The sequence below is a fragment of the Argopecten irradians genome, chromosome 2 (genome assembly GCF_041381155.1).
Source record: "Argopecten irradians isolate NY chromosome 2, Ai_NY, whole genome shotgun sequence".
NCBI classification, from domain to species: domain Eukaryota; kingdom Metazoa; phylum Mollusca; class Bivalvia; order Pectinida; family Pectinidae; genus Argopecten; species Argopecten irradians.
The window spans coordinates 31,461,950-31,483,632 of record NC_091135.1 but is presented as its reverse complement, the minus strand read 5'-3'; the positions used below and the strand labels follow the sequence as shown (position 1 = coordinate 31,483,632).

Sequence of the window (21,683 nt, the reverse complement as noted above, 5' to 3'; positions counted from 1 at the left end):
TCGACTTTGGGTACACTGAAACGTTTATATATTATAGCATGAAATTATATTTATATCTAAATTCAGTATAATGTTCAATTAATTGTTTGGTTAATATGTATATTGATCTAAAATTTGATATAATCCTTATTTGGTTTGATGTAAGCGGCACAAAAATGGCGGCCTCCATGTCGAAGGCTGGACAGGTGCTTGCAACTGCGTCAAATTGTGTTGTACAAAGCATTTTATTTAAAGATATCCTAACGACAACTAGGTAATGTATCGCTAGGAATGATAGATTTGATTTTGTAGTATAGTTTTGAACTAGTCTATTTGTTTCGATCGATGTAGTTTTCACCGTTGTGTCCTTGGACGAAAGAAACATGTCAAATAAATAGGCCTAGAGACCGTAACGTTATACATGTATTCTTTGTATGGTCCCACCATTAATGTACTGAAGCTTATGGCATTGATTCAGATGTTAGGGATATCTTTGAGCATGCGATTATGCATTGGATACCCATTAATGATTATCTAACATGTCCTCGTATTTCAGAGAATTTTTGTCCTCTGTTTTCAGATGCATTTTACTAAGGCCTACAGGTCGGGAAAAACTACTAACTTGCGTAATATGAATTTAAGGCAAAGCCTCAGAAGAGCGCAGCTACATGTAAAAGATTATAACATCATAACTTTATATTGTCTATATTTTTCTACGAGATTAACAATAAAATATTTCACTGACATGCACATACTATCGATAGTTAGAGAGAATTCAAAATAATCCAAATGGAATAGATCTAGTTCAATATAGATGTCTACTTCAATCTTGTTTTTATCAGATGCAGATGCTATCAAAAATATGTGCGGAATCTGTGCCGTTACTTTGGCGTCAGGTTTTGTGACGTCACTGCTGACAGTGCCGTTGGCTTGAGAACATACACAGTATATATTGGACCAGTACATTTATTGCGTTGTTCTTGTATATATGTAAATTAAAACTACATACAGCAATTTTAAAGCGTATCCCGATGACACATTTCGTCTAGTACAGAAAATTTCAAATCTCGTTGTGCTTATAACGAGGATTAAAACATGGCTGCCTACATGAAGGCGCAAGACTTTTCCCGCAGGACACAATTTCAAAGTCCAAAGGGTACTGGAATGTATTGGAATCTATATGCTCACACACGTGTTATGGTTAGTAGAGCTTTGCTCTACACGGCCTACAGCCGCACAGAGAGCTGCGCTCTTATTATACACAAACTAGAGTATTATAGCACGATTGGAGTACGAAATTGTTACTAAAAACAGAAAATAATGCTTGAAAATTAACCTTTGAAGTTTCCCAAATGTTTTCACAAATCACATTTATTTACTATGAAATATAACACAAATACAAAAATTAGATTTATTTGCATGTCAGAAAGTATTGAAAATAGATACAATACTTTGAGAAAAGTTTCTTCACGTTCCTAAGTAAAAAATGCTTCTATTGCACAAATTTTAGAAAATTGTACTTTCTCTTGGCATATATTAATGTGATTTTTTGAAAAGTATAGCAAAAGTTAAGATTTCAGCATTTTATACTATTTTTAGGAACAAATCCATACTCCATTTGGGCTATAATAGGCTAGTATGCTATAATACGCAAGTTGGTGGTTTTTTCCTGACCTGATATATATGTTCACAGATACTTTACAGTATATAGCATCAAAGGCAATGAAAACTCAGTTGTTGTTCCATAAGTCACATTTTAGTTGAACATAAAATATTAATGAAATATATAGGGAATGTAGAGTAAAGCGAATTTGTTTTTTTGTATGAACTAGGATACTGACCTGTTATCAGCCTGTTCGTGAGAGGAAAAGAACAAGTGCTCCACCAGCTTGGCATGTTAAAAAGAAAAGTAATATATCACTTGATCAACTGACACCAGACAACAGAGATCTCCTCAAGCAGCTGGCAGAACACAAGTTTAAAGAGATTTCCAGTCCGCTTAAGGAAGACATCTGGCCAAGAGGAGAATGGACCAAAACGTAAGACTGTATACATGTAGAATACATGTATGATAATAACTGATTGTGAATGAATATTATCCATATTGCAGAAAAAACTTCATGAAGAGACCCAAAAATCAAATAATTTTGTTTCCCTTTGACAATATCATTTTCAGTTCATTATCCATATTAATGTATTTCTGAATATTTGTATAATTAACTGTTATGTGATGAAATTGGACAATTTATCATGTCACTCATAGTTCAATGTTTATATAAATTATATAACAAATTGAGTGTAATTTTATATAAATCTCTACATAGTCAAAGGATATAGAAAAATTAACTATGTCAAAGATGGAATGACCTTGACAAAGATCGCATAAGAACAATGACAGGATCAACATTATATATAAATGATATATCATGAAACAGTGTTGTTTTATTCTGTTGAGTTTTCAATGTATGGTTGACTTTTTTATTCACAAAAAAAAAAATCAATTTTTTTTAGAACACGGAGAACAGGGGTTCTAGCTTTGAAGATTGGAAGTATGCTTCAGTGGAAGAAAAATGGCGAGAAAGTGAATGTGACACTCTACCAGGTTTGTTGTCTACCCATCTATTGCTGCCTATATACATTCTGTATACTATTTCATGTGTTAAAACAACAATTTAGGAAAAATTGCAGATTTTTTGTTGTTGTTACTATCGTACCTGACTGGTAGTTTATTTGCCAGATATGATCTTTAATATGGAGTATAAATCTGCAATACATGTACTTCAAAATGCACCATCAGTGGTTTTCTTACTCAATAATTCCAGGGCCTGTACCTCTTAAATTGGGAAACAACTACATTTCATAATCATTAGAAAAAGTTTTTGTTTATTTGGAAAACAAATATTTATATAAAATTAAGATAAAGGGGCCTTTTTTTGGCCCCAAATGTAATTAAAAAATCACTGACTCTGTACTAGTAATTCAGTTTCAAATCAAGCCCAGCATTTTATTTATTAAAATACAATATACAGAAGAATTGAGCCTATTGAGATATTGACAATTTTGTTTAAAACATAATCAATTTGACAAGAAATATGGAATTTATTTTGTCTTTTGTAGATAATTGACAATCATGTAATTAGATATTTACCACCTGAAGAATTCAGAACATCAATAGGAACTACTCCATTCTGGAATAAATTTGGCTCCGTTGTTGTTGGCGCCTTCAGCTCATACCCACATCAGGTGAGTCTGTGGTAACATAATTAAGTAGTAATTTTACTGGGCTCTACTTATAGTAGTTTTTCACATCACAAACCTCAAGATAGTAAATCTGCCTTTATTAATAGTAACCACATCTGTCTAGAAAGACTACTTTTGTATAAAGATATGTTTTCTTTATTCCTTAGATGGTCTTTATAGGCAGGTTAGAAAGTAGATGGTCTTTATAGGCAGGTTAGATAGTACATTGTATATGTTGATATGATGTTTGTTACTTACACTGATAGAATTTCATTGATGTAGAAGATTAATATTAATCATTAGATGAATTGTTTCCATAAATATCTAATTAAGTATTTTATCATCAAATTTCAGTTTAGAAAAGAGTACAATAACTTATTTCTGGAGGCAGGCGTTCCACCAAAAAGGAAATTAACACGGTTCTTAGTTACCCCCAACGCTGCTATACAGCCAGGTGAGTCTGCTGGAATCGGCGACAGTTTATGACATAAAGATTAATTCTGCTCATGGATTTAAGGATTATCTCGCTCTTTGAAATCACAGTAAAGTCTGCCTGGTCTCCCAGAACAATGTTACAAGCTGAATATAATCACAGATTTACTTGGAAGTGAAGGAGGAGAAAGATACCAGATATCATGATCGTTTAGATTGTTCTTTGTGTTTGTAGGTACACCATTATCAGCGATGCACTTTAGAGTTGGAGACTATGTAGATGTACAGGCCAAGACGTAAGTAACCAGTCCATCATTCAATAGATATATATGCATTATTTAATGTCTTCCCTTTGAACTAAAGAATAATCGATCTTCCAGGTAATCTACTGGTATTCATTTTACACTTAAAAATTCCATACTTTTCTGATGTCAGGATACAGTAATGCCTCTTTAACAATATGAATCATAAAATACATTTGATATGTTAACTCAAGAGGTGAAGACAATCACAACAGCTTCAGAGTGGTGAAGTTTTTATTTTGTCGACCGGTTTCGCCCGTGTATAGGGCTTCTTCAGATCAAGAAGCCCTATACACAGGCAAAACCGGTTGACAAAATAAAACCTACATCACTCTGAAGTTGTTATGATTGTCATCACCTTTCACTATTTTACAATCATACGAATACCCTTGGTTATTCAGTGGAGGATTGCAGGAACCACAACCTAAGATACTTACGACATTGGCTCTTACTATCTCTTCCTGATATGTTAACTGGTATAATATTCATTGAAACAATGGTAGTTTTTGAAGAAATGTAACCGGGGAGAAACATAAGTTAGCAGTGGGTAAAGTGCTCAGGTAAAGTGCTTATCAACAATGTATTTTTCAGCATCGGTCATGGTTTCCAAGGTGTTGTAAAACGATGGGGATTCACTGGAGGAAGAAAATCCCATGGTAACACCAAGAGTTTACGACGAACTGGAGCGATTGGATTACAGGTAAATTATAACAATACAGGAAAAAATGAACCTGTATTATAAAATTGGAACATAGTAAAGCTGAAAATATTTGCCAATATTTGGTGTTTTTTTTTTTAACTCTTCCGCAATAATAAATGGATATGTCAATTAAAGTATTTGATAAGAGGGATTCTGGACAGGAAGAAAATTCCTTACTTTATGGTAATGATTGACGCATGATGAACAGAAGGCTCATGTCATGCTTATAACATTTTTAGATCATCTGACCCAAAGGATCAGGATGACCTATAGTCATCATGTTTCATCCGTCGTCGTCCGCCGTGCGCTGTGCTTTAACTTGTCATATTTTGAACTTCTTCTCAAGTTCTACCGGTGCGATTTAGCTGAAACTTACATGAAATGATCCTGATATGGTCCCGACAAAGTGTTGTTACATCTCTGGTTGATCCCAAATCAAAGATGGCTACCATGGCACTATATCTTGTTAATTTCCTATATGAGTATTGACAAGGTAGTCAGATGACGGCCCTTGGGCCTCTTCTTCCAATCCTGCTTTTACTAGTTGGTTCAACAGAGATAACCCCAGTAGCTGCTGCACTTATTTATAGGCTACTACCTTCTCTACATTCTTGTGCAATTTGAAGACATTCGAGTAGTTGTATATCATAATGTTACGTATAGAATTAAATGTTTGTATAATTAAATACTGGCACATTTACAACTAAAATGAAAATGAGGTATGTATGTATATATTGAAATTATTTATTTATTACAGGGGCATTCACGAGTTATGCCAGGGAAGAAAATGCCGGGACACATGGGCATGGACTGGAATATACAGAAAGGGATCAAGGTATGTTATCAAGTTATTTCCTGCTGGGGCTGTGACTTAGCCCTGTGTTCTATATTGTCCCCGTGTTGTTACTTGTCCCTGTGTTGTTATTTGTCCCTGTGTTGTTACTTGTACCCATGTTGTTACTTGTCTCTATATTTTCACTTGCCACGGTGTTGTTACTTCTTAATCCCCTGCTGGTGAAACCAGATGGGACGATTTGGTTTCCAGATAACTTGAAAACAAAATGATGGATTTTAATCAAACTTCACACTGTAGCATATGGGAAAATACAGTTTTGGATTGAATTTGGTGTCAAAAGGTCGACTACAAAGGTCACTGTTACTGAAAATGGATTGTTTCACAAATTTTAGTTTCCGAACGATAACTTAAGAACACATCAACAAAAATTTTTCAAATTTTACACAATTATAGCATAACAAAGCAATTATAACTTGCCATAGATTCTAAATTATAATTGAGGACAGGGGACGTGTGTAAGCTTGTTTGTCCCTGTGTTGTGCCTGTTTTGAGGAATATAAGCACATTTGTATTTATTTTGTTACAGATAATGAGGATCAATACTAAGTACAATATCCTGTACCTAAAGGGAGTGCTGCCAGGCCCCAATCACTGTTATACTAGGATTTACGACACGACCTTGAGGAAGAGGAGGCAAGAGGATGGCGAGGGACCACCAATGCCAACCTTTTATAACGAGGACACTTCAGAGGAATTAGAAGAGGAGTATTTTGATGATGACCTGTTTCAGTTTTCATCTCAATCAGTAAATTTTGAAGAGGAAAAATAGATTAAAATGTTTACTGAAATGAGACTTCTTTTTGCAAAGAAATTTTGCTAAACATTGCTACAATCAACCTCTTAATTTGAGATGGTTACATAAAAATGAAAAAATAAAAGTAAAGATGACTATTTACTGTCTGCTATGGACACAAGATTGTGTTGAAACTCAGAAGGATCTCAGCTGCTGAAACAAACACAAATTAAGTATATATAAAATCACTGAAGAAAATGTATGGACATGTATAAGTTGTGGGGTAAAAGTGCATCTGTTTGTGTATGAAAATGTATGAAATTGTGTGCATAGTTGAAATAAAAATAACACGATGATGATGAATTGTCATTATTTTGTTACAGTGGTGATGAATTACTGTACACAGATATTTAATGTCTATTCTAATTTTTCTGAAATATGTAATCAATTATTAACCCTGGATTATTATGCCGTTATATTGACCTGGTACTGTGAAACCTCTCCTTACGACCAACCCGCTCCCCATTTTTTTTCTACCTTTGATGAGGGCATTTTGAGGCACTAATCTTTCCCTCCTTTGAAACTACATGTACACAATAAACACACTTCTAATTGTTGAATCTATAAGTTATATTCCATACTACAAATTGGAATATTCACAAGAGACCAAACTGAAATTTTCATGAAGTTCGTTTTGTGGATTTATGTCAGTTGAACTAAATTGATACAGCACTGCCTAATGGACCATGTTCGGGGTTTTAGCTCACCAAGCCCAAAGGGCTGTTGAGCTTATGTCATTGAGTGGCGTCCGTTATCCGTCTGTCTTGTCAACATTTTCTTTAAATCCCTACTAGATTTCTACATGGATTATAACCAAATTTGGCCACAAACATCCTTGGGGGAAAGGGAACATAGTTTGTATAAATTAATAAATTTTGGCTCTGAAATTTGATTGTACCAAACTAAATGTAACATTCTTGTTTCCAGTCAACTTTTTTGAGAGTTTGTGATACTAATCTGGATATGCAGATATATTTTGTAAGTAAAACTATTACTTTGCTAGTACATGTGTAATTATATAAGCTACAAAGATCTATAAAAAAATTAAACAAACAAAACCAGGGTATATGGGTTCATATGACGAGCTACTGTGTTCCTCCGTGCGACTCGCATGGTAATTCAGGCAAGGTGAGCTATGTGATTGGTAGAAATGCTATGATGTGTGAGGTCTTTTATTAAACAAAAACAACTGAAAGCAGACAAAGTCTTTATCCATTTTAATTTTAAATATTGATTTTAAGTCTCTTTAAATAACAAATATTAATTTCAGGCATAAACACTGGCTCTCTATCATATTTATAGTGGACCTCACATGCTACATAATATCAGTTACAATGTATTTGAAATGCTTATAAAAATATATATGTACTGTCTCAAACTCACCTGGACAGATCTACCCATCATTCTATATACATTTACACACGTCATGTTGGTTACTCAAGGCATGGTGTTTTAGGTGTGTGGCATTCCATCAATATTCCACAACCTCGGAGTTACAGTTGACATGTGAATAAGGTATCCAATAACAGCTTGAGTAGGGCAGCTGTCTGGTACCCTCAAACCTTAAAGGGCCACTACCTTTCCGAAACGGCTTTTAATTTTTAAAATAGGAATGTGAAACAAGATCAATAATTTTGTAGATTCGCAGAAATTATTAACTATACGTTTACTAGCACACTTATCACCACCTTCAGAACTGTTTAATTAGAATAAATAAAATTGTTAATTTTCATAACGCGGGTCGTTTTATGTTTCCCGCCGTCGTCCTAAATGCCGCGCGGTAGTTGACTATCACTGCGCCAGACGGCAAAACAGCGAAATGAATTTCCACTGTTATCGTACATTAGACAGGAAATCTTGCATACCCGGTATGTTTGGTATTGTAACCTCATCTTAAGCCATCAATATATATTTTCTTTTGTTATTAATGTTTTTAAGAAACCTATAAATTTTTCTCCGGAAAGGTAGTGGCCCTTTAAACATCGCCATCAGCTATAAACTCATTCACACCTGAAGGAACATTTAGGCTCTTCTAAATCAAAGACTAGACCAGCGTATTATGGAAATTCAGGGATAAATAACTTTGATTAAATTGGGTTTAAAACACAAGGAATCAATAAATCTTAGTTTCTCTACATTAACAAACACGGAGACTGGTTGATATAACATTTACTGAGCAAGAGTTCATCAATCTAATCAAAAATCTAACATGCTAGATCAGCAATTTAATTTTGCACAATTTACAACCATACATTTCCTGTTAAACCTTCTGAAACTTTCTACATTTAGAAATTTTCATTTTTTTTTTAAATGAATTTTGAATCAGCAATTTAATTTTGCACGATTTACAACCATACATTTCCTGTTGAACCTTCTAAAACTTTTTACACACAGAATTGATTTTTTAAATGAATTTTGAATTCTGAATGTGTTTCAAGAATTAAAGCTGTTGTGTTATAATAGAGCAATTACATGATAAATGTCAAATACCCGGTATCTTTCTTGAATGTAAACAGTCTTCTTTTATTTCACACACAGTGTTACTTCATTCGATAATTATAAAAATTGAGAGTTCCTAACAATACCTTTCCACTAATAAATTCTAAATATGTTGGTAGTTATTCGATGTTATTTAAACATGGATGCCCTACCCTCATGCCAGCAAGAGGGGCCTCTTTAAAGGTGCATAAAACAAAGATTACAATATGTCAAACTTATACATGTCTATCTCAAGTAGCAGCAACATGATAAAAGTTTATCAGTACTTCAATTATAATTAAATTATCAACCGCTCCAGAATATTTGAAACAAAGACAATGATATCACCAACAGACTCGGGTTTTTCCTACTTGTACATCTTTCTCTCCCCACTCTCACTGCTAAAACATTACAATATTACCAGTATGTATATAGGCTTAAATAACACACTATAATGCTTATACAATCTGCATACTATCATCAATATAAACGAACACAATCAAAGGGTAATATAGTATGTGTTCCTTAAAAGCTTTGCATCAGTTGTTCTGAATAGGTACTGGACATATAATGAAATGAAATTGAATAGAATTGGTAAATGTACCCCTGTACAACTGGTATAAAGCTAGCAAAGAAAAAACATGGATATTGGACACAACCTCGCTTAGTAAGAACACTTAGGTACATTTACAGAAAATAACAATACTTTTATTTTCACAAGGAATTACATTTCGCTCCACACTCCATTCAGAAACAAGAGCATTCTGAGCATGACGTCTCTGTTATGTCTGTTTGATGTCTACCGACATCACTAGACCATCTTGGTTGTAAAAAATATAGGAAGACAAGATCTTAATTGAGGAGGAAGACTTTGTAACAAATGTTTTTGACTTGAATTCTTTACATAATAACACAGAAAAAACAATAATATTACCACAACATTATGCTATAACTGTAAGGGTTCCAAAACAAGGAAATTTCCAATGATAAAAATAAGAAATTTTACCAGTTACAAAGTACTACACATTTAACAGTCATCATGATAATGTTGTCGGAGACACTACACTTTCATTAACATAGGTTTCCAGATTCTAAAAAAAATTGAGAAATTTCTATTTATATCCGCATGGGTCAAAGATGCAATATCAACGATATGAAGGGCAATAACTCAGAATTTCAAAGACCACTAAACTAATATTTGTATTGAGAATTAAAGGCACAAGAAGCACTAAAGGAAATGAACACCTTGTATGGAATTTACTTTTAGTGGCCACACTCAAATCCTAAAATATCATGATTGACTTCAGCACCAAATTACATTTTGGGCATTCAAAAACATTTAATAAATAAATGAGTTAACTGAAAAATATCATATCAGGTTTTTCCCATGAAAAAACTACTGTAACCCACTTTCTTTCGTGGCTACTTAAACAAGAGGCCCTGGGCCTTAACGGTCACCTGAGTTAGAATTTATAATGAAACAAATAAGGAAACAAACAAGGAGCCGCAAAGCTTGGCATTATCCCCCGCGCCAGTTGTATTTTTTAATAAATTTTTCTGGTAACAGAAAAAGTATGAAAATGGAAGGTTCCCATTAGAAAAGGCACAACTAGAGCACTAGCCTAACATGTAAGAAAGTTTCGTGTAGCCAAATTGAACGGTTTTCGAGTTATAGCCCGGAATAGAAAGGAAACTTTAATAATATGGTATTTTTGAATAAGTTTCCATGGGAACAGAAAAAGTATCGAAAATGAAAGGTTACCATTAGCAAAAGGCACAACTAGAGCACTAGCCTAACATGTACAGAAAGTTTCGTGTAGCCAAGTTGAACGGTATTTGGAAGGTTCCCATTAGAAAAAGGCACAACTAGAGTTATAGCCCGGAATAGAAAGGAAACTTTTAATAATATGGTATTTTTTAATAAGTTTCCATGGTAACAGAAAAAGTATTGAAAATGAAAGGTTCCCATTAGAAAAAGGCACAACTAGAGCACTAGCCTAACATGTACAGAAAGTTTCGTGTAGCCAAATTGAACGGTTTTCGAGTTATTGCCCGGAATAGAAAGGAAACTTTAATAATATGGTATTTTTTAATAAGTTTCCATGGTAACAGAAAAAGTATCGAAAATGAAAGGTTACCATTAGCAAAAGGCACAACTAGAGCACTAGCCTAACATGTACAGAAAGTTTCGTGTAGCAAAAATTAAAGACATATAAACACCATATGCTGGGCCTTGAAGTTGGTCAGTGATTTATAAATTTGACTTTTTAGACTATGAAGAGTATTTGCTTCCATCAAACCTGTGAACTTAGAGGTATTTTTTGAAATTTCAATCATTTTTACCCCTTTTTAGCCCCACCCCTCTGCCCCCAGGAGGTCGGCCAGGACCAAAGTGGATATGATATTAAAATGCTATCTCAGGCTAATAATTCTAACCAAGTTTGACTCATTTCCTATGAAAATTGAGCAAAAAATGTTCATTAATGTGTTTTTCCTATATAAACTATAGTAAACATGACCCCCTCCCCAAGGGGAAACAGGACACCCCAGGGTCATATAATTAACAATTTTTACAAACAAACTTTAAGACCTTTTCATCTATAAAGTGTATTTGATTATACCATTTCCAGAATTTTAAAAGAATATTTTAGAAGTTTTAGTCTATTTGACCTTTTTTGGCCCCGCCTCTCTGCCCCCAGGGGGTCGGCCTGGACCAATATGGATATGATATTAAAATGCTATCTCAGGCTAATAATTCTAACCAAGTTTGACTCATTTCCTACGAAAATTGAGCAAAAAAGTTCATTAATGTGTTTTTCCTATATAAACTATAGTAAACTTGACCCCCTCCCCAAGGGGAAACAGGACACCCAAGGGTCATATAATTAACAATTTTTATAAACAAACTTAAAGACCTTTTCATCTTTAAAGTGTATTTGATTATACCATTTCCAGAATATTAAAAGAATATTTTTGAAGTTTTAGCCTATTTGACTATAGTAAACTTGACCCCCTCCCCAGGGAGGAAACGTGAGATTCAAGGGTCATATATCACAATTTTTGTAAAGGACTTTAAAACCTTTCTATTTATGAAAAGTATTTGATTCTACCATTTCCAGAATTTCAGAAGAAGATTTTTGAAGTTTTAGCCTATTTGACTCAATTTTAGCCCCACCCCTAAGGCCCCTGGAGGTCAGTCATTGAAAATTCGTTAATAGGATGAAATGGCCTTCTCATACTGATAATTCTGACAACATTTGACTCATTTCCTATAACAAATGATCAAATAATGCGCAAAAATGTGATTTCCCAATATAAACTATAGTAAACTTAACCCCCTCCCCAGGAGGAAAATAGAGACCACAGGGTCATATAATTCACAATTTTTGTAAAGGACTTTAAGACCTTTCTATCTATGAAAAGGATTTGATTCTACCACATTTGTGAGTAGAGAAGAAGATTTTTGAAATTTTACTCAATTTTATTTACCCCTTTTGGCCCCTCCCACAGCTCCCTGGGGGGTGGGGACCATATAATTCACAATTTTGATTGGCCTTATACCTTAGAAGGTTTGTGCAAAATTTCATTGAAATTGATTCTGCAGTTTTGGAGAAGAAGTCGAAAATGTAAATTGTTTACGGACATACGACGCACGACGGACGAAACACGACGACGGACAAAAGGCGATTAGAATAGGTCACTTGAGACTTCGTCTCAGGTGACCTAAAAACAAGTTCATGAAGATTAATATTCACAGATTTTTAAAATTGTCCAGATTTTCCTATCAGAAGCGTTGATTTGCTTGGATCCTGAAATAGCACGAAAAAGAATGTTGGTTTACAGTAAAAAAAAAAAAAAAGAGGTCACTCATTCCGTGATCACTGACTGTTCTAGGCAGTTTACTATTATATAGTTCGACTGGTTGGACCTAGTTGTTCGTTTATGAATTAAAGATGAATCTGAAGATCTTAATATTGTTTTCAGACGAGCTTTGACGAAGCCCTCATAGGCCTGTATCAAAACCTGCAGATCTTTACTTTAAAAAACAGTCAAACTGCTTGTTTTAAATAAATGAAAACGGCCCGCCCTACTATTTAGAACAGTTTTAGACAAACAATGATAGATATTAAATCATTAAAACTGAGACAGATAAACGCATCATAAGTACAACAAATCCAAGAATATTGTATCCAGGACAAAAGATCAAAGAACATTGTATCCAAGGACAACAGATCCAAGAATATTGTATCCAAGGACAACAGATCCAAGAATATTGTATCCAAGGACAACAGATCGAAGAATATCGTATCAAAGGACAACAGATCCAAGAATATTGTATCAAAGGACACTGTATCCAGGTACAACAAATCCAGTGACACAAAATTCTCCAACAAAAATGATTTTCTGGAATATTCTATGAACACTAAGGGTAAAGAGCTACTTCAGTGATCACAGATAATTGTTTATTGGAGTTCCGTTAGACAAGTATATCACAATGGAGTTCCTGTAAATATGTATATCACACTGGAGTTGTGGTAAATACGTACATATCACACTGGAGTTCTGGTAAATACGTACATATCACACTGGAGTTCTGGTAAATACGTACATATCACACTGGAGTTCTGGTAAATACGTACATATCACACTGAAGTTCTGGTAAATACGTACATATCACACTGAAGTTCTGGTAAATACGTACATATCACACTGGAGTTCTGGTAAATACGTACATATCACACTGGAGTTCTGGTAAATACATACATATCACACTAGAGATCCGGTAGGTTAGTATATCACAGACATAAATAGGACTACACCACACCAACAACTACGTGCAGTGACCCTTCAACTGAATTGTCAAACTGTAACCCAAGTCCACATTTAACACCAGGTTTTCTGTATAGTGACCAACACTTTGTGGTGAGAACTCCACTGGAAACCGCAGGTAGTTTCTGGGGCTGCAACAAAAATATAAACAAGTCATATCTCTTTATCTGGTCTATTTGCTAAACATAAGAAGTTATGTAACAGTTTTGAATTTACCCTTGTAGCATTGGTGATATCTGGGCCCTTTGATTATTGAGAGGAGGCATGTGCTCTACAGGAAACCACAATTTTATCTCAAAGTGGTTCAAATTTGATAAATGGTTCATAAATGAGTACAAACAAAATGCATTTCATACATAATGCCAATATTTGATAACTATATCATACCATTAGTTGAAGAGTTTCAAAAACATTTCCTACAGCAGGAAACATAAACAAGAGCCCCAAGGGTCTTAACAGTCATCTGAGTACCTTGGCAACAGTTGTATAGGAAATTAATTAGATATGGTGTTGTGTTGGCCATTTTTTTATTTGGGATCAACTCGAAACAGTTTGTCAGCCATGTCAGGATCATTTCAGGCAAATTTCAGCCAAATCGATCTGCTGAAAGTTAAGAAGAAGTTCAAATGGGTTTCAAGATGGCGGCTGTGGTTGCCATCTTTGATTTCAAATTGACACGACAATAACAACAATTTGTCGGGACCATGTCAGGGTCATTTCAGGTAAGTTTCAGCAAAATCACACTGGAAGAACTTGAGATGAAGTTCAAAATGTGAAAAGTGTACGCACAGCGTAAACACATATCAACATTGGTTACTATTTTGTCTGTTGTTACCTACCGAACAGTTATGTTGGTGTATTTGGAACTAAACGGTAGTGAGAGCTGTTTGATCTCGATCTGCAACAAACAACAATTAACATATAATATGTATATGTGGTGAACAGTATATATCTAGGTCATGCTTATTCCATCCTGGATACTCCAGGGTTCCGATGACTTACGATCTCTACAACCCTGAACTATCTCATAGTAAAACTGGAGGCAACAGAACAGAACAGGTAATCTAGTCGGTTGATGTACATCAAAAGAGCCGTATAACGGTACACTGTGGTTGGCTGTGTGACTTTGAAGTTGGGTGTCGCTCTCTCTATAGTCTTCAAAGGAAATCTTTGCAGGCCTTTGCAGTATGACATTAACAAACCAACTTCTGTATATGAGCAATGACAAATTCATCATCACGTTCAAAATCAGACTAAAATTTGACTGCACTAACATAGGTTCACAGCCTAATGTAAAAGGAACTATGAGTTACATTGTGTAACATTGCAGGAAATCAAGGTTCATTTCTATAAATGCATTGGATTTGTTAATTCTTAAGTGGTGAGGCAAAAATTCCAGATCTACCAACTCGACATCTAATATATATGTGTCAGTCATTAGCAACCTCAGTAGATTTTAAGAGCAACGTTATACAGACATATGGTCCAGAAAATAACTTAGCAATTTGAATCAAAACTTGAATCGAGACTTTCAAATCAAACAACAAAACCAAAACAGTTAAACACTCACAGTGTGTGTTGTGTTGGACTCGTTTTTAAGATTGATTTTGCAGACAACAGTAGCATTAGGTCTACAGCTACGGAACTGGATATCACTGCCGTGATCCTTCAGCACAACTGGCCTATGGTCCTTGTCAGGTCTATCTGGCTTCTGGTCCTTGTTGGATCTATCCAGCTTCTGGTCCTTGTCGGATCTATACAAAGTATTCTTAATTAGTGTTTATCATTAAAAGTAACACAAAATTAACCCGAAATCTGACACCCAGAACAATACTTATTCAATGAATGTGCTGGTACCAACCAAAGTTACAATTAACATTTAGTAGGGGTGATACAGTTTACCGCGGCATAGTTGAACCATGCTATATTTCCTTTCAGTTCAATACACGATATTGTTGTCCGAATTACGGTACATGTACTGTGTACTCTATTTTCTCTTTGCTGATTCATACCAGTTGTATCGATACGAATCTGCTGTATCTCAAATGGAACGCGCCGTACCAGAAGAACTGTACTGGTACAAGTGGTTCCTTTTCAGAAGCGTGTCACTTGTATCCAAGATGGCAGACCAGAGATTTTTCATTTGTCACCAAAATGTTTTCTTTGTTAAAAAACAAATCAAAGAGTATACATAAAATTACATGAAATTACATGGATTATTTATTTTGATGTATGCCAAAACTGTTGAGGTATTACTTTTATATCCATGCTATTGTTAACATTGGAAACACTTGGCTTGTATATTCGATGCGTATCTTTCATATGGGTGCCGCCATCATGGAAACATCCCAACGCGTTCCATTTGTCTGTGCCGTATCACTTTAGTACAACTGGTGCGAATCTGCAAATGGAACACACAGTTTGTGTGTGTGCTAGCATGTCTCTGTTGTTGTTCAAAGCAGAGTCTTTGATGGAGTGGAATAAATAAAACCATGTTAACCTTTCAATATAAATACTTACCTACGAGTGGATCTGCTCCTGCTCCGCGATTCCATCTTTGGTGACAGAGACGACTTTCCTGTGGTACTCAATGATTTAAATGAGTCTGCAGTCGCTGAAAATCTCTGTGTTGGCACAATACTTCTAGTGTCTGATGTGATGTCTCTGCTGACAGTACCCGGTACGCCTGATCCCTCCTTCTCCAAACCCTTCAAATAATGTAACAATTATATCTTCTTTTAATCCATGTAAAACTGTTACACTTAAACCAAAGTTTAACAATACAAGAAAATCTAGATAAGATTTGTGTTGCATCCGGCCACAAATCAATTTAATATCAGATTCTATGCAAGACAAAATGCTTTTCTCTATTTTCTCTTTTTCACTCTTCTTTTTTTTATATAAATAACAAATGATGAAAGTTTTGGCAAGCTAGATGGTTTTCATGTCAAGCAAATTGTATGTTGTTGATGAGTTATGTTGCCCATGGCCTACCTCCCCACACAGCTGTACACGCAGAGTGTTGTTGGATTTGTTAGGTTTCTCTGATGAAGACTGAATATCCCAGTGCTGAGAGAACATCCCTTTAGATCTTGGTATGAATTGTACTTGAAGCTGAAGCAGAAACAAAAACAATGAAAAAGGTTGTACGTTATTTACTCACAGTATATCCTGGAAATTTTTTTTTTTTTTTTGTTACAAAAAATCACGGTTGTATCCAGATACATGTAGGAATTTGAATATTTACACTACATTTTTAGAAATAATTTTGAAATGTTTGTGCAAAACCATCATCAACAAGTGTCGCAAAAAGACCCTAAAGAGACAGACAAAGGAAAATGCCAAACATTTATCAAATCTGTTCATTTTTCTGAGATTTCTGAAAATAAATGCAAGAAAGGAATTTGGCACATTCTCTGCTTCACAGTTGACACCCACCCATACAAATTATGGTCAAGCATGGGTCCATACTGAAATGATGCCTAAAATTTACTGTAGAGTATGAAATATGAATATTATATAGTTGGGGTTACTACAGTAAAACTATAGAATATACCTTTGCTTCCTGGTGCCACCAACATGTCGCAAAAAGACCCTAAAAACAGCATATAATAACCATAACCCATAAGACAAAGGAAAATGCCAACATGTTATCAAATCTGTACAGAGATTTCTGAAAATAAATGCAAGAAAGGAATTTGGCACATTCTCTGCTTCACAGTTGACACCCACCATACAAATTATGGTCAAGTATGGGTCCATATTGAAATGATGCCCAACAACCTGTCCACGTTTCTCAGCAAACTCAAACACCTTATATGTGGCTCTGAACACATCTTTGGAATTGTCTGCTCCCTGAAATGCAAAATCAACAAGCTCTAAATATACCTCTAGAACGTTCTATTCCATACATATCTTTCATTCAATACAATACAAATTCAAATAGCTCTGAATAAAACGATAATATATCTCAACTAAAATTTAAATATATACTAACCTTGACGTACGGTGGAGCGAAGGAAGACAGAATCCATTTGGTTGTGTGTCTGGAGTAGTTGATCAGGTCTATATACGATTCTGTCGAGTACATGTACAGCCAAGTTAAGTTTGCATTAATACCAACAGTGTATTACAGGGTTATCAACACTTGCGGATAGATATCAATTATTATGTCATGAGTGTCCGAGTGGATTTTAAGCCTTTTTTTTTGAGACACATGACATTATACTCACAAACACAGGCATAACAATCAATACCTACCCATAAGGAGAGTGTTCATTTCATATGAAAATTTAAGACTTATTTCATGAAATCAGATATGAAATTAACATAAATTTAAAGATTTCATGAAATCGGATATGAAATTAACATAAATTTACAGATTTCATGAAATCGGATATGAAATTAACAAATTTAAGATAATTTTTTATCACATAAATACAAGAACCTACATTTCGAAGAGTCTAAATGGCAAAATGGGTTACAACAATTATCCAGCAGAAGCTGCCATTTGGTCATTTCTTGTTATATTATCCATATTTGTATCATAGTACTCTGATACCATGTTGCCTAATGTGAAAGTTATTTACCTATTCCTTGTGTATTAAAAGTGACCAAACCTTGGTTTCATTTCTGTACAGCTAGTTGTGTTGAGTAAAACAACCAAGATAAGTTCAAATAGAACAATTTGCCTTGTTTACACTGTTAACACTGTGCAATTTGATTTTTCCCCTACTTTGCTGATTCTCAAACTTCTTGAATATTGTTCCCAAACATTTGTCAAAGTAAAGATGCCAAGTCATGTGTACCTGATTGTTCTCCAACTTTTGTTGGTGGGAATGTTATCGTTGTTGTCAAGGCCTGCAGTCCAGCTGGCATGTCATGTGACCCATTTATAGCTAATGGAGTGGGCAGTGTAGCAGAAAGCGGCACAAGTGTGTTGTTGCTGACCAATGAACTGCCATCCAGGACAAGGTCATTTCGTATTTGAACAAGAAGTTCCTGTGAATTTTACACAATACCATCAAATCATTCCATCCAGCAAAATAACTGCTTAATATTCATAGTTTTGTAATTAAATATTTCTTAAAACATAAACATTTAAATGGAAAGATCAACATCATTGACAAGTCCTATGACAAAACTGCCTAATATCACTGATGAGTCCTAGAAAGATGAAACTGCTGCTAGTGTAGTCCAGTTTACAATGGAACTCATTATACATTATAAATTATGTGGGAAATAGAAATTTCCTGTACAATCCTTTGACAGAACATACCTTGTACTGGTTGTCACAGTTGATTAGTATTTTGCCACTCCAGGGAAGTTGATCAAAGCTCTGAAACATTGCGGCACTAGGACTCAGACACACTGTGCTGCTACTCCTGGAAAAACCAATTGGACATACAGACTCATGGTAGTGTACCACCGTACATACATAAATACACTCAATATGTTGATTTCTCAAACATTCCTTTACATGATTTCAAGAAAGTTTACAATGGAAGGATTTATTTATCTTTGTATCACATAAACTTAGATTTTATTTACTTTGATTCAACTGTGCCTTTTTCCGGGGTTATCTTTATCCAGTGTGCTGGCCATGACAGCTCATACCTATAAGGAAATCGAGATGTATGAAAGGAAATGATAAACAAAGAAAAGATCATCACTTAAACATACAGTCATAACAATAATATGTGTCATAATGGAACATGATAAAAGGACTTGGTTATAACAATGAGGTTAAGCTTAATTAATCAATCAACTCTGACAGTTCCTAATATGCTGAAATCATTATAGTAAATTATTAGATAAACCATATCCAATTGTACTTACGTCATTTTCCTGTTCAGAAAGTTTGTAATCACAAATTTTTGGATTTGGAGCTTTTCATCCCCTGTACAATAAAACAAGTATCATAATTATTATATGTTATATATAATATATATTTCATGTATTCATATGTATTCAAGTTGAAGGTTGGTCTAATAGTTGGCGCAACAAGAGGACATAGGTAACATGCTGTAAGCACACACACACACAACCCTCCCCAATTTTTTTTTAATAAGTTAGAAGATGTTTCAGATTTTTCAAACTGTAGAATTCAACATCATCTATGAAATGAAAGAGGTTGGAAATGGTTATAATATATCCTAATTCACCATTGAAATGAAAGTGGTTCAAACGGTTATAATATATCCTAATTCACCATTGAAATGAAAGTGGTTAGAAAACGGTTATAATATATCCTAATTCACCATTGAAATGAAAGTGGTTAGAAATGGTTATGATATATCCTAATTCACCAATGAAATGAAAGTGGTTAGAAACGGTTATAATATATCCTAATTCACCAATGAAATGAAAGTGGTTAAAAATGGTTATAATATATCCTAATTCATCAATGAAATGAAAGTGGTTGGAAACGTTTATAATATATCCTAATTAACCAATGAAATGAAACTGGTTGGAAATGGTTATAATATATCCTAATTCACCATTGAAATGAAAGTGGTTCAAACGGTTATAATATATATCCTAATTCACCATTGAAATGAAAGTGGTTCAAACGGTTATAATATATATCCTAATTCACCATTGAAATGAAAGTGGTTCAAACGGTTATAATATATCCTAATTCACCATTGAAATGAAAGTGGTTAGAAACGGTTATAATATATCCTAATTCACCAATGAAATGAAAGTGGTTAGAAATGGTTATAATATATCCTAATTCACCAATGAAATGAAAGTGGTTAGAAACGTTTATAACATATCCTAATTAATTCACATGAGTTCCTACGTTTGTTTGGAACATAGAGGATGATTTGTTCTGGCTGTAGGGCCCAATGGTCCTTGTCGGTCTCACTGTAAAATACTGGTGCTGGCATCTCGGGCATGGTATGGCGCATGGAAGTTGAGTCCCTGGAAAGTCACATAGAAAACTCAGATAGATCAACTGAGCCGTTAAGCTGACACTTAAAACAACATGAAAAGATTAGCCTGAGTCTAACATGATTTTCCCTCTTCTATTTCTAGACTTTAACTTCCTGTCAGTCGATTTCAAATATTTAAAGCTCTTCTGCTTCTGATAGATCTTCCATATATAAGGTGGAAGATCTTCTGAAAAGACTTCTGTTATCAAAAGAGCGCAAATTGAGCTGAGCTCAGGATATCTTATTTAAGCCAGAATGGTGATTTTTATTCACAATTATCCTTTACTTAAGTTTAAAGGCCCACTACCTTTCCTTAGCAAAACATAAAGGTTTCTTAAAACATTAATAACATCAGAAAATATATACCGATGGCCTAAGATGAGGCTACAACACCAAAGAAATGCAGGATTTCCTGCGTAATATATGATAACAGTGGAGAGTCATTTCACCAACTAGCCAGTTGAATGTTAGAGTTTCCATACCTTTTCTGTGTGATGTTATAGCGAGGCTCCAGGGATTGTAGGTCGAGTGTTCTCAATGGTCTGTGTATCGCGGGCGTCACCGTCTCTACAACATGTGCTGGTTCCCCTATAAGGGACACCTTTACACGCTGCATGGAGGAGAAGAATAGGTCTGTGTCTTTTTGCATGGCCATTACCAATTCATCTGTAACCAACAGTAACACTACGTAAACTAGTCATCTAGGTATCTGACCAATGAAATCAATTGTGAGAATTGGATATGGAGGGCTTGTTAACAATGTTGCTAATTTACAACAGCATCTATGTTTTATACATTGTTATATCCAATTAAACATCCCTATTTCTCCTAATTTTTGACATTGTGAAAATCATAATGAACACATCTATGTTACCATACAATATCACCTTTTATTATTTATAAACCAACTAATTTCTGTGTACAATTATTTATCAAACTTGTTCACAGTCCAATTGAATAGAACCATCATAATCTAAAAGAGACTAAAATTAGAGGTGGCCACCATTAAAATTAGTACCATCTGTAGATATATATGTCCCTCTAACTTTCCACTGGCCACCATTAAAATTAGTACCATCTGTAAATATATATGTCCCTCTAACTTTCCACTGGCCACCATTAAAATTAGTACCAT

The 21,683-nt window shown here is 34.6% G+C and overlaps 2 protein-coding genes across 3 annotated transcripts in view; one reads left to right on the top strand and one right to left on the bottom strand.

Moving 5' to 3' along the window:
• Positions 1-135: 135 nt before the first annotated feature.
• On the top strand, positions 136-6,599 carry LOC138315142 (large ribosomal subunit protein uL3m-like). The gene is made up of 9 exons (XM_069255926.1): positions 136-253; positions 1,812-2,018; positions 2,491-2,581; positions 3,097-3,222; positions 3,574-3,673; positions 3,887-3,947; positions 4,545-4,653; positions 5,411-5,488; positions 6,036-6,599. The coding sequence occupies exons 1-9, from the start codon at positions 156-158 to the stop codon at positions 6,276-6,278; spliced, it is 1,113 nt and encodes a 370-aa protein (XP_069112027.1). The 5' UTR covers positions 136-155; the 3' UTR covers positions 6,279-6,599.
• A 4,386-nt stretch (positions 6,600-10,985) lies between these two features.
• The window catches only part of LOC138315140 (centrosomal protein of 192 kDa-like), a 54,306-nt gene continuing 43,608 nt past the window's right edge, over positions 10,986-21,683 (bottom strand). For both annotated transcript variants that reach the window (XM_069255924.1, XM_069255925.1), the window contains 14 exons: positions 21,031-21,214; positions 20,416-20,537; positions 19,449-19,509; positions 19,161-19,226; positions 18,889-18,994; positions 18,419-18,611; positions 17,608-17,687; positions 17,387-17,465; positions 17,167-17,183; positions 16,605-16,724; positions 16,131-16,318; positions 15,181-15,364; positions 14,450-14,508; positions 10,986-13,741 (listed from right to left, as the gene is read on the bottom strand). In XM_069255924.1, the coding sequence (XP_069112025.1) occupies positions 13,612-13,741; positions 14,450-14,508; positions 15,181-15,364; positions 16,131-16,318; positions 16,605-16,724; positions 17,167-17,183; positions 17,387-17,465; positions 17,608-17,687; positions 18,419-18,611; positions 18,889-18,994; positions 19,161-19,226; positions 19,449-19,509; positions 20,416-20,537; positions 21,031-21,214 (1,589 nt within the window). In that variant the 3' untranslated portion in view covers positions 10,986-13,611. The remainder of the gene's footprint in view (positions 13,742-14,449; positions 14,509-15,180; positions 15,365-16,130; positions 16,319-16,604; positions 16,725-17,166; positions 17,184-17,386; positions 17,466-17,607; positions 17,688-18,418; positions 18,612-18,888; positions 18,995-19,160; positions 19,227-19,448; positions 19,510-20,415; positions 20,538-21,030; positions 21,215-21,683) is intronic.

Bases quoted from the DNA above. Each gene is read 5' to 3' on its own strand.
- LOC138315142 (XM_069255926.1), top strand. From the start codon at position 156: ATGGCGGCCTCCATGTCGAAGGCTGGACAGGTGCTTGCAACTGCGTCA. The intron at 2,019-2,490 runs GTAAGACTGTAT...AATTTTTTTTAG, and splicing joins AGAGGAGAATGGACCAAAAC to AACACGGAGAACAGGGGTTC. The intron at 2,582-3,096 runs GTTTGTTGTCTA...TGTCTTTTGTAG, and splicing joins TGAATGTGACACTCTACCAG to ATAATTGACAATCATGTAAT.